The 16,914-nt window shown below is 39.1% G+C and overlaps 1 protein-coding gene across 2 annotated transcripts; it reads right to left on the bottom strand.

Annotated features, from left to right (window-relative positions):
• Nucleotides 1–750: 750 nt before the first annotated feature.
• LOC109692590 (uncharacterized) lies at nt 751–16,720 on the bottom strand. Of its 2 annotated transcripts, XM_020173281.2 has the most exons (5): nt 16,552–16,720; nt 13,122–13,265; nt 12,031–12,157; nt 11,436–11,531; nt 751–6,445 (listed from the first exon to the last, which is right to left on the bottom strand). In XM_020173281.2, the coding sequence occupies exons 2-5, from the start codon at nt 13,146–13,148 to the stop codon at nt 4,878–4,880; spliced, it is 1,818 nt and encodes a 605-aa protein (XP_020028870.2). In that variant the 5' UTR covers nt 13,149–13,265; nt 16,552–16,720; the 3' UTR covers nt 751–4,877. The 2 variants fall into 2 exon arrangements, with proteins under 2 accessions (XP_020028870.2, XP_073917069.1); XM_074060968.1 differs by lacking the exon at nt 13,122–13,265 and having other exon boundaries at nt 16,552–16,719.
• Between the last annotated feature and the right edge of the window lie 194 nt (nt 16,721–16,914).

The raw sequence follows: 16,914 nt of genomic DNA, 5'->3' as shown, positions 1-16,914 counted from the left end.
CTGACCTGACCTCAACCTCTTAACCCCAACACCTAACCTTAACCCCAACCCGAACCTAACCCCTAACCCCTACCCAAACCCCTAATCCTAACTCCTAATCCTAACCCAGCTTGACCCTAACCTTAACCCTCCTCCTAACCCAAACCCTAGCCTTAAGAATTCCAGATAATTGAGGGGCATCGGTTGCTCACACCTGTAATCCTAGCTACTCAGGAGGCAGCAATGAGGAGGATTGCAGATTGGTGTCAGACCTGGTATAGTTTGCAAAACCGTATCTCAAAAAAAACCCATCACAAAACAAGGACTGGCAGAGTGGCTCAAGGTAAATGTCCTGCGTTCAAGCTCCAGTCCTAAAAAAAAAAAAATTCCAGATAATTGGTTTCAACCCTCAGCACTTAAGGAGATGGGCCCAACTCCCAACTCCTTATTGGATTCTGCATAATGACTTCTTAAAAAACAGTGTACACACAGGAAAATATAGACTCAGTGAGAAATCAGCCAGGTGATCACTGTTGACATTAACATGGTAATTCACCTAGAGGACATGAAGACAGAACAGCCCCTCATCCTTGTGAGATGAGAAAAACACCAAGTGAATCATAATAGAGCACAATCTACAAAATACCTGATATGTCTGCAGCAAAATCAAGGTCACTAAATCTGGCAAGGTCAAGAGATTGTCACCACCAGGACAGCCCATGTGAGACATGACGACTCACTGTGTCTGGAGTCCTGCGTGAGTTCCTGCAACATTAATAGGTAGAAATGAGGGAATTTCAAAACTTATCAGTTTTGAAAATGTCATAGTTAACACATCAGTAACATCTCTGCTAGAGATGTCAGTGAGAGGAGAGCAGAATGCAGGTACATGGGTAGCTTCATGCTGTCTTCACAATTTCTGTATAAATATAAATCTCTACAATTTTGTTACATTCTTTAAAAATCTGCTGTCTAATTCTTTATGTAACTTACTTAACGCTGCTAACCAATCATTTGCAATAAGAGCATTTGTGAAGCAAAACTTAAATAACGCAAACATACAAATCAAGACGCTTTTGCACGTTTTAGGTAAAAATAACATTTGTAAGCCTATATGTATTTTTTTCTTATACTGTGTCTAAGAAATAAACATCCAAGATCATCTCAATATCATTTACCATTAGTAAATTGCAAATGTAAAAATAACATGGCAAAGTTATTAGAACTTCTACACTCCACAAGACAATACAAAATGCTTGAGTATAAGGCACAAACAGTACACTCATTCATGGATGGCTATGGTATAAAGGCAGACAGAAAGATAGTGTAAAGCAGCCAGGACAAAAAGCACTGGATTTGCTCGCCAAATACAGGTCACTTTAGAATACAGAAAAAAAATTTCATTTAAACTCTTTCAACTCATGGCCAGACATTTTCTACAGTGACTTCTTTAAAAGATGGCAAATTGTGACTAGATCATTAAATTCAAAGAGTCCTTCTATCTACTTTGTTTCCATTCATAAGCCTGACTTTAATAGACAGTATCAAACATTTCCAACTTGGAAAGATATACTTACAAAAACCTCACCCAAACCTTATAAAAGGTCTGAGAGAGAGAAAATGAGAGAGAGAGAGAGAAGAGAGTGTAAAATCTTTTTGTGTCTGGTTCTATGAATTGAACTCATGACCCGGTGCATTCTAGGAATCCCAGGACCCAGACATACTATTAAGCAGAGGTTAACCAAAAATCATTTAAGATTATCATGAAAAATTATCTAACAATCATCTCAATGAAAAACAGACTAGGTTAGGAAGTGTATTTTTAAAATATTGACAAGGTAGAAATAAAAAAGTTCCTAGAATCTAATGAAAATGAAAAAGCAACCTGCAAGAACCTATCAGACACAGCAAAAGAAGTACTAAAAGGAAAGTTTACAGATACAAATGTCTACATTAAAAAAAAAAACAGATCTCAAAAAATAACCTAATAGTGATTCACCGTATGCAAATCAGTAAATTAAATACAGCATATAGAAAGGGCAAAAATCACATGTCCATCTCAATAGATGAAGAAAAACCCTTTGAGAAAATTCAACATACCTTCATGATAAAATCACTGAAGAAACTAGGAATCAAAGGAATGTACTTCAACACAGCAAAGGCTATAATGACAAACTTACAGCTAACATTATATTAAATGTAGAAAAACATTGCCACTAAAGTCAGGAATGAGACAAGGGTGTACATTCTCCCCACTCTTATTCAATATGGCTTCTACAATAGACACATAAGACAGCCTACAGATTTGGAGAAAATCTTTGCCAGCTATTCATCTGATCAGAGACACATAACCAGAATCTATAGGGAGCTCATAAAACTAAACTCCTAAAGAATCAACATGTTGAAGAAATGGGTGCATGAACTGAATACAAAATTTTCAAAGGAAGAGGTAAACATGGCAGATAGATACATGAAGAAGTACTCAACTTTCCTGGCCACAAAAGGAATGCAATTCAAAATTACATGAAGAGTTCATCTCACTCCAGTTACAATGGCTACCTTTAAGAACACAAACATTTGTGAAGATGCACAGAAACAGAAACTCATAAACACTATTGGTGGGAAAGTAAATTTTTTACATTAACTATGCAAAGCAGTGTGAAGATTCTTTGAAAAAAACTAAAAATAGAACTACCACTCAATCTAGTGGTACCACTCCTGGGCATATACCCAAAAGAATGTAAGTTGGGATATAACAGAGATACTTGCACACCCATGGTTTACTGCACCACTATTCACAACAGCCAAGCTATGGAAACAGTCCAGATGCCCTACAACTGATGAATGAATTAAGAAAATATAGTATATATACACAATAAAGTATTTCTCATAAGGAATGAAATTTTGTGGTTTGCAGGTAAAAGGATAGAACTGGAGAATATGTTAAGCCAGGTTCAGAAAGAAAAGGTCACGTTTTCTCTCATATGTGGAAGGTAGATTAAAATGATAAATATATACTCAAATGCAAACATGACCATAACCATAAACACATTTATATAGAGGACATGGTTACAAAAGTGGGATGACTCGATGGGACCTGGGGGAGAAGAGAGAGGGTGAGAATGATAACAATATCAAAATATATTGTATCTGTGTAGGAAGATGTAATGAAATGTACTGAAAGCTGTTGAATAGTAAGAGGTGGGGGGAAGGACAAACGAGAGTAATAAACGGGATTAATCTGATTAAAGTATATTCACACCTAAAACATCATTGTGAAACCATCTGAACAATGAATATGGACTTAAAATGAAAGACAAGATGGTAAAACAGGTCCTGTTGAGGAGGTGGGTACTTGTGGGGGGGGGGGCGGTGAAGAGAGAGGATAAGGTAGGGTGAATATGGTTGATGAATTTTATAAATGTACATGAAATAGAAAATGAAAACCTATTGCAATCATTTTAAGCAGAGGAAGAGGGGGATGAAGTAGAGAGATGGTAGTGGTGAACCTAATCAAGGTACATTGTAACCATATAAGGAAATGTCACAATAAATCACACCTGTACAACTAATATATGCTAATAAAATACTTTAAAATATTACTTTAAAAAAATGAGGAACACAGCAAAGTCCCTTACTCAGCTCTTGGGTGGCAGATGGGAGGCTTTTTCCCTCACCAAAACAATGATACCAAGGTGTTTCCCTAAGGCTGCTTCTGAGAAGTTCCAGACCTCCCAATGCACACAGCACCATGTAGTGGACAATGTGTATACAGGCACAGGGTGCTACCCCACCATTTACCATTGGTGATCACCATCCTGACATCATAAAGAACTTCTGAAATTCAAAGTTAATATTCCAGACCATAGTTCTGGACAAACTGAAAGAGCCCACCATCCTGTGCCTCAACCTGAAAGTATGCTGCTATGGTTTGGATTCATGTGTTAGAAACTGTGGGAGACCAGTAACTAAATAGACTGAGAAGAAACTTTGACATGAGCAAGGCCGTGTCAGAGTCCTTTGTGCTGAGAAGGCAAAGCCCTGGCACAAAGCAGGTGAGCAAGGTTCAGCAAGGCTGCCTTGCAAGTAGGGAGACTGAGGCAGTGGAGACAGACCCTGGCATGAGCACAGCTCTGTCCAAGGGCCCCTTGGCTGATAAGAACGGACCCAGCCAAGAGGAGTCAAGGTTCAGCAAGGCTGCCTTGCAGGAACAGGACATGCTGAAGTAGTCAGGATAGTCTGCAGTAAATAACAACATACCACAGCTGCACTGTTCCTGCCACCTACGCAATTGGACCCATGAGAACTCGACCTGCACTTCACCCTTCTTTCTCATGCTTACTGTATAAATAAACACACTTGAAGGCGGAGGGGGTCGCCGACATCTCTCATCATGTGTGCCAGACCCACCTGACCCCAAGCTTTTCTACATGTCTGTCTTTGTCTTTTTTTCTCAATCCCCAATCACTCCCAGTTAGGTCAAGAGACCTGCTCACACTGGCCAGGAGAAGAAACTTAATCTAAAAGTCATATGCTAATAGTATATGAGGGAGACCTCTGGGAACTGATTAGCACATGAGAGTTCTACCCTTATGAATGAAGTTAATTCATTCATCAATTAATGGATGAATGCTTTATCAAGAGAGCTGTTTTATTATAAAATCAAGCTTTCTCTGGAACACTCTATCTCTCCATGTAATACCCAGTATGAACTCAGAAATGTGCAGAGTACACACCAGTAAGGAGGACCTAAAATTCAGAAAACCCACCAGTGAGGATCTAAAATTCACAAAACTTTAAAGCATGGATGAGAGAAATGAAGACAAATGAATGCCAAAAAATGCCCTGTTCCTCAGCAATATAATCATTGTTAAGATATCAAATCTCCATAACTTGATCTATAGATTCTTTAGTTTCGCCCCAGTATGGATTCTGTGATGTTTTCTAAGGCTTGAACATTTGTTAAAAGCTTTGCCACATTCTGTACATTTGTAGGGTTTCTCTCCAGTATGAATTATGTGATGTTGCCTAAGGCTTGAACACGTAGTAAAGGTTTTGCCACATTCTTTACACTTATAGGGCTTCTCTCCAGTATGAACTCTCTGATGTTGTCTGAGATTTGAACACTTGGTAAAGGCCCTGCCACATTCTTTACATTTGAAAGGTTTTTCTCCAGTATGAATTAGCTGGTGGTAGGCAAAGGTTGAACAATCAATAAAGGCTTTGCCACATTCTTTACATTTGTATGGTTTCTCTCCAGTATGAATTCTCTGGTGTACAGTAAGGTGTGAGCAACTCTTAAAGGCTTTACCACATTCATTACATTTGTAGGGTTTCTCTCCAGTATGAACTCTGTGATGCTGAACAAGGTTCGAGCTTTGATTAAAGGATAGGCCACATTCATTACATTTGTAGGGTTTCTCTCCAGTATGAACTCTCTGATGCTGAACAAGGTTTGAGCGTTGAGTAAAAGATAAGCCACATTCATTACATTTGTATGGTTTCTCTCCAGTATGAATTCTCTGATGTTGTCTAAGATTTGAACACTTCACAAAGACTTTGCCACATTCTTTACATTTGTAAGGCTTGCCTTGAATACGAGGACTTTGATGGATAACAAGTCTTGAGCACTGATTCAAGACTTTTTCATATTTTTTACCTCTGTAAAGGTTCTTTGGAAAACAAACACACTGATGATTATTAGGATCCAAGCCAAGGTTGAAGTTTTTATGATGTTCATTGCATTCATAAATTTTATCACCAATATAAATATCCTGGTAATTCTTTATTACACAGCCCTGGTTAAATATCTGCCTAGTTTCATTACTTATGTCGTGTACTTTCCAAATATTTGTATCTGATTTTTGATTCAGCAATAATGGGTAAGAAGAGAGCTTCCCATTAAAATTGTATGCTTTGTCACAAGAAGGAATTGCTTGATTACAGAATGAAGAACTTTGTGTAAAGGAACTCTCAAATTGGTCACATTTAGACACTTGTTCTTCATTTTGAAATATCTTCTCTAAAGAAATGCCTGAGTTAATGTTTAACCAAGTGCTACACTTGAAATTGTTCAAGTCATTAACTGAAGCATGGGCTAGACCCCTTTCCATATTTTCCAAATTTCCTTTCAGGAGAAAGGCATGTTTCAAAAATTGCTGTGGATGTTTACTTATAGAAACAGATGGCTCTTGAAAAGTAACTGGCATGAATCGAGATTTTTCCTGAGACGGTTCATGTTCTTGATCTCTGTTGACAGTGAAGTTCTTGCTATTAGTTGTCACACACTGGTGATGTCCACCATACAAAGCTTCCTGACCTTCACTCTCATCCCCACTTTCCCATGCCTTGCTTGGGTGAAAATTGTCAAGGCCACAATTTCCATGTCTTCCATTTATTAGTTTTTGAAATGAACATGTTATATTATGCTCTGATGAAAAGTCTCGGCTGTTATGGGACGATATAACTGAAAGAAATAAAAATAACAAATTATCCCAGGTGAATATACTCTCTAAATGTATCACATTATAACAAGCTGGTGACATCAGCAGGATAGTAAACCCAAGGCCCTCATTACTCCACAGGTATGTGAACTTAACAACATGCTGAACAAATTGATCTGTGAGAACTTAAAAAGACATCTGTGCATCACAACACCACAGATAAGCACACCACTAAGCAGTCACACAGTTAGGGAAGGAAAATGTTATTTTTGTAAACCACAGTCCTTCCTCCTCCCCAATACAACATTGTGTAATTAGGAAAAAACCTCCAACATCCCCTCCCCCGACTTTCTTCCTCAGGAGACAAGACAGTGAAACACGTGTACACATTTCTAGCTTCCTTGAGGAGCTAACTAAACACAGGTTTCTGTCTATACTGACACAGTCCTAGAGATAACAGGTTATATTGTGGATGAGAAAGTGGCCCAACGGATATCAACAGTTAATGTTTATTACTGTACCAAAGAAACAACAGTACCCGATACAGAGAGCCTATGTGTTCTTAAGAAGAAATATGGGCAAGCCTTTTTTTTCCTTTATTATTCATATGTGCATACAAGGCTTGGGTCATTTCTCCCCCCCCAGCCCCCACCCCCTCCCTTAACACCCACTCCGCCCCCTCCCTCTCCCCCCCAACCCCCTCAATACCCAGCAGAAACAATTTTGCCCTTATTTCTAATTTTGTTGTAGAGAGAGTATAAGCAATAATAGGAAGGAACAAGGGTTTCTGCTGGTTGAGATAAGGATAGCTATACAGGGCATTGACTCACATTGATTTCCTGTGTGTGTGTGTGTGTGTGTGTGTTACCTTCTATGTTAATTCTATTTGATCTAACCTTTTCTCTAGTTCCTGGTCCCCTTTTCCTATTGGCCTCAGTTGCTTTTAAGGTATCTGCTTTAGTTTCTCTGCGTTAAGGGCAACAAATACTAGCTAATTTTTTAGATGTCTTACCTATCCTCACCCCTCCCTTGTGTGCTCTCGCTTTTATCATGTGCTCAAAGTCCAATCCCATTGTTGTGTTTGCCCTTGATCTAATGTCCACATATGAGGGAGAACATATGATTTTTGGTCTTTTGGGCCAGGCTAACCTCACTCAGAATGATGTTCTGCAATTCCATCCATTTACCAGCGAATGATAACATTTCGTTCTTCTTCATGGCTGCATAGAATTCCATTGTGTATAGATACCACATTTTCTTAATCCATTCGTCAGTGGTGGGGCATCTTGGCTGTTTCCATAACTTGGCTATTGTGAATAGTGCCGCAATAAACATGGGTGTGCAGGTGCCTCTGGAGTAACCTGTGTCACAGTCTTTTGGGTATATCCCCAAGAGTGGTATTGCTGGATCAAATGGTAGATCAATGTCTAGCTTTTTAAGTAGCCTCCAAATATTTTCCAGAGTGGTTGTACTAGTTTACATTCCCACCAACAGTGTATGAGGGTTCCTTTTTCCCCGCATCCTCGCTAACACCTGTTGTTGGTGGTGTTGCTGATGATGGCTATTCTAAGAGGGGTGAGGTGGAATCTTAGCGTGGTGGGCAAGCCTTTTTAACTGAAAAAAATCCATAGAAGACACATCCTGAAAACATATCTAAGAGCCTCCAACAATTATAAGCATGGTTAATTGCCAACCCATAGAGAATAGGATGAATGACTGCATTTTTTTTTTATCATTATTGACTTCATTGACAAATTGCACTTAATTACCATGTACATCAATGACTAAATCTAGCTAATTGACACAGGAATTATTTCACATAAATATCAGTTTGGAGTTTACAACACTTTATATCCATTCTTTTAGCATCTGTTGAGAGCACATTATTGACTACAGTTGCCATGTTGCACAGAACTCTTAGCATTATTATGACTGTTAAACTAAAGTTTTGTCACCATTTACCAACATCACCCTAACTCCAACAGGCACAGTGGCTGGTAATCAGGTAAACCATTTTACTCTCTACATTTCTGAGTCTAATTATTTCAGATTCTGTGAGTGAAATTAAATCATGCAATAGTCAATTTTCTGTGTCTGGCTTATTATACTTAATGTAAAGTCCCGCATGCTTGCTGATATTACTTTAAATTGCAATACATTCTCTTTTGTATAGCTGAATAGTACTGTGTTGTGTACATATATATATACACACCATATGTTTTCTTTCATTCAGCCATGGAGGGCTGCTTAAATTGATTCTATCTTTTGGCCATTGTAAACAATGCTGAACTGAACATGGAAGTGGAAATGTCTCTTCAATGCACTGATTTAGTTTCTTTCACTATTATGTTCAGTAGTGAAACTGATGAATCCTATGGTCATTCTATGTCTAGTTTTTTTATGGAAATGTAGTAATTTCCACAGTTCATATAATCATATGAACCTGCTGTTGGCAGGTTTGTAAATAAACGAATTTAACACAGCATGCAAAGGAAAAGGGAACCATGGATCAATCAAATGTGCAAAAGAAACACTAGAAATTGACCATTAAGAACATGGTATTTTTGAATCACCTAAAAACTCAAAATTACCATTTGAAAGATGTCTAATGGCTAAACAAGTAAACGAAATTAAAAAACTGAGAATATCAGTAAAAAGTTAAAAACTATGAGTAGAAAGAAGCATAAACCATGTGGCTGAAGAATTAAAAAAAAAAAAAATTACATGAACCCAGTGCCCGTGACTCACGCCTGGAATCCTACTACTTTGGAGGTACAAAGCCAGCACAGGCAAATATTTTGAGAGACCATATCTTGAAAATACCCAACACAAAAAAGGGCTGGTGGAGTAACGCTGGAGTAGAGCACCTGCCAAGCAAGCATGAAGCCAAGTTCATATCCCAGAACAAACAAAAAAAAAAAAAAGACGAACATGGTGCCACATGCTCTTTATTCCAGCACTCAGGAAGCAGAAGCAGGAGGAGCTAGAGACCAGCCAAAGCTAGACAGTGGGTTCAAGACAAACCTGAACTACATAGTGAGACCTTGTCTCAATAAAAAACATGGGAATTCAGTGAGAAATTAGAAATATAAGGAAGGAAACTGACATCAAAATTCAAGAAGATAATTGTATGTCCAAAAAATACAAATACCAAAACACAAAAAGCGGCACATCTTAATCAAATACTTAAAAATTACAAAGAGAATCTATGAGCAGCAAGAGAAAACGGATGTGTCAATTTTAAGGGTGCTCTTTTATGAATAGCAACAAATTCCTCAGCAAAAACCTAAAATCTAGAAAAATGCTGGAGAATACAAAATGTAGAAAGAACAAACAATCCCAACCAATAATAACAAATCCAACAAAACTGTCCTGAAAGTGAAGAAAAAAATACTTTAAAGATATACAAATGCTCAAAAAGTTTATTACCACTAAACCGGCCCTACCAGAAATGTTAAATAGAGTCCTTTCTAGTGAAAACTAAAATACTGTGGCAGAGCAATACATATCATAATGAATTTTTTTTTTCATAATGAATTTTAAAGCAGTCACGGAAAAACAAATACACACATAGAATTCCATAGTACTGCAACACAAGTGCATTCAGCACTTTCAATTTTGCTATAGAATTTGAAAGATAGAAGCATAAAAATAACCATGAATGTGTTAAAGGACAGACAATATAAAAACAGCTGTGGTATCAGTAACAGACATTGAGGAGACACATAAAGACAAAGAATCTTTATAGGCAGTTGAAGTTAATTTGTTACCAATTTAAAATACAGTGTTGTAAGCTTAAAGTGTTTTTCTAAAATCGCCAGTAAGTGGAAAGAGATTTACAGAAGATAAACAGAGGAAAAAGGAAAACAATCATAGCATGCCGCCATAAAAAAATCAATGACACACAAAATAAAGCAATTAAGAAAAGAAGTTCCTTAATTAGAAGAAAAACAACTATAAGATATGCAGAAAGCAATTTATAAAATGGCAATAGTTAAGTTCTTCCTTTTCAGTAATTTCTTGCAATATAAATAAATTTGTATTTAATCCCCAATCAAAACACATAAATTAGCTGATAGGATTCAGCCAAAAAAAGAAAAAAATCCAATGACATGCTATCTACAGGAGACTCTTTCAAGATCTCAGAATGCAGATAGGCTGAAAGTGAAAGAAGGGAAAGGATATTACATGAAATAAATGACCAAAAGAAACCAGGGTAGCACTACTTATGTTATATAAAATACACTTTAAAACAAAAACAGGGGTGGTGGAGTGGCTTTAGTGGTAGAGCACCTTGGATGAAATTTGACATCCAATAATATACTTTTTAACCTATGTTAAAAACTAAAACTAAAAACTATATTAACTGATGTCAGGGAACCTAATGTAAAAAATATAGAATACACTGTAAAAAATAAAAAAGAGAGAGAGAGAGAAAGGAATCGCAAAACAAGAGAAATTTTAACCCAAGAAAATACTTGCACTATTCCTTTAAATCCTTTTAGATAACTACAACTTCGAGCTGTGATCACATATCCACATAGTAAGCACTGGGAATCACTGACAGACCAACTTCACAGAAAACTTATAACCATTCATTAACAGCTGTGATGAAACAATTTTCAAAAGTAAACTGAGCAAAACTCTGATGTTATTAACATATCACAGTGGTCTAAAACAGAGATTTTTAGAAATGGGCACAGATTTTCTGGGGTCCCCAAGAGCAATGGAAGAGCAATCAGATCATACTGACCATGGAGGGAAAAGGGAGGAATTTGGCTGTAACTGTGAATGTGTGAGGAGATGACCGGAGAGAAGGAGAAGGCTTAGAGGTTTGAAAGGCATGATAAATATACAGCAGGAGATGTCCTTCTGTGACAGCAAGAGAAATAAACCTAGGCTTCTGAAAAGTCATCTCCACTGGAACTGTGCTTCTCAATCCACATTTCAAGAGTTGGCCCTAGACCTCTGGACCTCTCACCTATGTCCTCTGCCTCATTCATTCCTACCAACCTGGGCATATGGTTCCTGTCTCTTGTCGCAGCAAGTTCCAAGGTTCTTTTCTCTGTTCCAAAAAGGTAACCAGGTTCGGCTTAAAGACAGCAAGACCTGTTTATTGAAAAATAGAACATGAGATTTGTTTGGAAGTCACACAGTAACTACTACGTTTCTTTCTCATGACTGTGCTCAGTACTGACATAATATAGTCTAGAAAATTACTATGTCAATAGTTGTTCCCTAACAGACTCATTAGAATTCTTCAGAAGCATTTTTAATTTGCAGATCCTGAACTCCACTTCCGCCCAGTACCAAACCAAACCTAAAGGGGATAAATTAGGCTTTTAAGAAGTAAACGGCAATCTTTCAGACCACTGAATTCTATAATTACCACTAAAGTAAAAGGTGTATCTCAAGAAAGGGGATGACTAAAAAAAGAAAACCATGAATGTTTCATTATCTATATCCACAAATACCCAAAATTTTTTCCTACAGACAGCAATATGAAACTCAGTCATGCAAAGTACATGCTCTGAGAGATATTCCTCAAAGGAAGGAAATTAAAGGTTGGCAGTGAGAATTCAGAATTCTGTAGGGAAACTATCCATACCCAGGGACACCAGGTTCCTGTAGTTCTCTAACATCACGTCACTATATAAATTCTGCTGAGCAGGTTCTAGGCATTCCCACTCCTCTTGAGAGAAATCAACAGCCACATCCCTGAATGTCAACAGTTCCTGAAATAAAAACAAACAATTCAATAGGACATTGACCATTTGTCATTGACAGAATTTTTTTTTTTCAAGTACTAGGGTTTGAACTCAGAGTTTCACACTTGTTAAGCCACTCTGCCAGCCCTGACAGAGTTCTTACTCTACCCAAAATGGGAAAGGTTGGAGAACTGGTTCTGACATAGGTGAATAATCTTAATTATTCAGTAAGATACTTTTTTTAATACAGTGATGTTCTCTAATGTACTAGCTACCTCTGAGGAAAGAAGATGACATAAGATCCACAAAACCTTTGTAGATGTTACACATTTATTTTGTTTTGCTGTGGTGGAGCTCAAACCCAGGACCATGCTAGGCAAACATGTATCACTGAGCTACATCCCCAGCCCAGTAATAAACTTTTATGAAATACAAAATGTTAAATTAAGGGATCAAGAATATACATTTTAAGTGCTATGTTCATATTTTAGAAGATACATTTTTTTTCTCAGATAAGAAAGTCATGGTGAGTGAGAAAGGTACTTTCAAATCGTACTGTGTACAACCATGAATTAGAGATCTTATTAAAATGCAGAATCCGTTCCTTTAGTTCTGTGCTGGGGCCTCAGTTCCTCACTATGTAGAGGCTCACTACTGATGCCAAGAGGCACTCTTGAACAGTCATTATGTGGAACACTAGGGGAAAATGCATTGATTCATGAATATAAATTGAAAAAGTTTTAAAGACTTTACATTTTATTATAAATAGCATGCATAACAGCACTCCTTTTTTGGTCATTTCAACTATACTAGGTATCACTCTAAACAGATTACTGCATAAAACTGAAAATAATCTGTGAGAATAACAATATTTTTACTTTTATGATTTTGTCAACCATCTACTATATGGTAGAGACTGAGTTTTATCCAAGTATCCCTGACCTAGAAGTCATACAAAAGAAGCCTAGAGGCCAATACAAGGTGTACCTACTGAGACAATGTTCAGAGCAGTCTTCATAACTGAAAAGAGTAATGGAACCTGTAGATAGTGGTGAACATCTGTAATGGCAGCACTCAGGAAGCTGAGGCAGGAAGATTTCAGGTGTCAGGCTGGCCTGGCCTACATAGTGAGACCCTGTCTCAAAAAAAGAAAAAAAAAGGTACTGGAAAAAGACTTTGATAAAATTCAACATTCCTTCCTGATAAAAAGCCCTGAATTAATTAAGTATAGAAAGAGTATACCTCAACATAATAAAGTCTATATATGACAAACCCATAGCCAACATCACACGGGATGGAGAAAAACTAAACGTATTTCCTCTAACATCAGGGACAAAGGCGCCCTCTTATTTGATGCATCTTTTGAATTTTTAGCCAGAGCAACTTGGCAAGAGAAATAAAAAGGGTCTCAAGCAAAGAAAGGAGCAAGACAAATTATCCATGTGTGCAGAAGACATAATTCTTTTATCTAGAAAATCTAACAGACCTCACCCAAAGATTTTATTTTGGGAAGAAAGAAGTGGGACTCAGGTTTGAACTCAGGGCTTCACGCTTGCAAAGCAGGCATTCTGCTGCTTGAGCCACACCTCCAGTCCATTTTCCTCTGCTTATTTTGGAGCTGGAGTCTCAAAACTGGATCTTTCCAATCTCAGTCTCCCAAGTACCGGCAATTACACGTGTGAGCCACCACTGCACAGCTAAGACTCTTAAACCTGATAAGCAGTTTCAGCAAAATACTAGTACACAAAATCAACATAGAAAAATCAGTAGCTTAACTGATGCAATTCCATACCAGTATAATAAAAAACCTAGGAATAAACCAAAGAAGGTCAAAGATCGCTACACTGCAAATTATTTTTAAAATGAAGAAATAAATTGAAAGAGACACTAGAAGATACAAAGAACTCCCATGTTCATGTTTGGCAGAATATTGTCAATACAACTGAAAACAATCTACACACCCATCAAAATACCAATGATACTCTACAAACACTTCAAAGTCTACAATTCTTATGTGAACACAAAAGACCTCAAATAGACAAAGCAACCCTGACCAAAAAGAGCTATAGTGAAGGCATCACAGTATCTGATTTCAAAACATAGTACAGAGCCACAGTAACAAAACCAGCATGGTACTGACAGACACACAGACCAATGGGATAGAATAAAGAGCTCAGAAATAAGCCTATGTGGCTATGGTAAATGACTCTCAGCAAGGGTGCCAAAAACATAAGCTGCAGAAAAGACGGCCTCTTCAACCAATGGTGCTGGGAAGACTGAAAATTAACATACACAACACTATAAGCAGACTCCTATTTCTCACCCAGTACAAAATCAACTCAAAACACATCAAAATCTTAATGTAAAAGATGAACATTTGATACTTGTAGAGGAAAACATAGGGAAATTCTTTAAGGTACTAGCATACCCAACAATTTCTTGAAAGGACTCCAATAGGCCAAGAAACAAGAGCGAGAATTGACAAATGGGAACATGTCAAGTTAATAAGGTTCTGTACAGCAAAGGAAACAATCAACAGAATTAACAGACAACCTACAAAGTTGGGAGTCTTTGTGAGCTATTCATCTGACAGCTAGTTAGAATTCAGAACATATGAAGGACTCAAAAAACTTAACATCAGTGCTGGTGGAATGGCTCAAGTGGTAGAGTGCCTGCCTTAGCAACCAGGCCCTGACTTCAAACCCCAGTAACAAACAAAAACACTTAACATCAAAAGAACAAGTCATCCATTCAAAAAATGGGCAAATACTGTGAATGGACACTTAGCAGGAAAAGTAAAAATGGCCAATAAATACATGAAAAAATGCTGAAAATCTGTAGCCCTGGGGGAAATGCAAACCATAAGTACATTGAGATTCCATCTCACCTCAGTCATAATGACTATTATCAAGAAAACAAAAAACAAATAGTGGTGAGGATGTGGAAAAAAAGAAACCATTATACACTGTTGGTACAAATGGAAATAGAACAGCTATTTAAAAACACTATGTGGGTTCCCCCCACCAAAACAACTAGAAATACTACCACTATGACCCAGCTATACCACTCCTGAGGAGTGGTATACGAAAGGAAATAAAGTCAGCATACAAACAAGACACCTGCATACCCATGTTTACTGCAGTACTATTCACAACAGCAAAGACACAGGCTCAGCATACATGCCTATCAGTACAGGATGGGATAAAGAAAACCTGGCTTACACACATAGTGGAGCATTATTCAGTCACAAACAATGAAATCATGCTACTTAAAGGAAAATGGTTAGAGCCAGAGGTGATCCATAAAAATCCAGATACAGAAAAAGACAAACTCATCCAGCTCTTTCCCTGAGAGGCTCCACACCCACATTTCAACTTACTCTCTAGAAGAGAAAGCCAGGACCTGCTATTCACTAGACCCACCAAGAGACCAGACGTGACAGCTGTGGGCACCTGGCTTTAGACACCTCTAAACATAGGACCAGGAAAAGACTGGAGGCTGGGATGAGTACACATCACCCTCTAAAGTTTCCAAAGGGGACACTCAACCCAAGAAATTCTAGGTGTCTGTGGCTAAGGACGACAAAAGGAGGGGCACAAAGATTTTTTCAGGATGGTGGGGGCTGGGAGTCAAGTTCTCGCTTTCTTCTTATGTGAAATGTTCGCTAAGAGAAGAATTCTTTAAGAAATGTCATGCACTGCCTAGCGAACAAAATGACAAAGTGCTGTGTCCATTTGAAATGTAGCATGAAGAACAAATAGCAATGTCGTGAAAGGGGGAAGATGGTGTTTAGAAACGAGAGCAGTGAGCTGGAACTTTAGGAATTTATTCCAGCGCTAGGAAGTGCTAGGCTGAGGAGACAGTGTTCAGGATTGGGGGGGGGGGGGTCCTGCTTCTTCTACTTTTAGAAAACTCACTGGAGAAAGGGTGACCCCTCAGGTGGAGGAGAGTCTGGGGACCCTACATTTAGCAGCTCTTCTCGTGCAGAAACGCCACAGACACAGTGGAAATTCATACCAAACTGGCGAGTCAACAATGTAGTACAGAGCCGCCCACTGAAGGCTTCAGGGGGCTGAAATCGCTGCACACGGACAGGGAAGGAGGGTCCGTCCGAGCTGCCACTCAGCCCCACCCCGAGGCGGAGGGGACCGAGGCCTGGGTGCACAGACAGAGCTCCAGAGGCTGCAGTAGCCGAGCAGGGACAGGGACGGGAGAGGCCCGGCAGCCGGCCCACCCCTACCCGCAGCCCGACGAGACCCAGGGCGGAGGCTGCAGTCGCCAAACAGGGATGGGACAGAAAGCCCGGAAGCCCTAGTACGTGGGTCAGAGGGGACGAAGGGCCCGGCTGCTCCGGACACTGCCGGCTCCGGTGCCGACCGCCTGGCCGGGTCCAGTCTCAGGATGCCGAGCCGGACACTCACCATCTCCTGGCCTCCAGGTGTCCGGCGTCTTCCCTGTGGACCTCCAGAGCACCCGCAGGGCCCTGGGAGACAGAGACTGCAGCAATGCCGCCTGGGCTTAAAGAGCCGAGAGGAGGAAGCCAAAAAGTTCGCAAGATGGCGACCCGGTGACAAGCCCGCGAGAGTTTGAAAGCCCGCCCTGTCCGCCTGGCAGCGTTTCTGATTGGACCGTCATCAACCAGCGCCTCTGATTGGACAGGGCTTCAGGCCCTTCCACCTCTGGCCCGAAGAGCAGATGGCCTGAGCCAAGGCAGTTTCTTGGTTGCAGTTTGCTTTTTATTTTATTTATTTATTTATTTTAAGTGGCGCTGAGTATTGAACCCC

The sequence above is a fragment of the Castor canadensis genome, chromosome 18, assembly GCF_047511655.1.
Source record: "Castor canadensis chromosome 18, mCasCan1.hap1v2, whole genome shotgun sequence".
NCBI lineage: Eukaryota > Metazoa > Chordata > Mammalia > Rodentia > Castoridae > Castor > Castor canadensis.
This window is presented reverse-complemented; position numbering and strand designations above follow the sequence as displayed.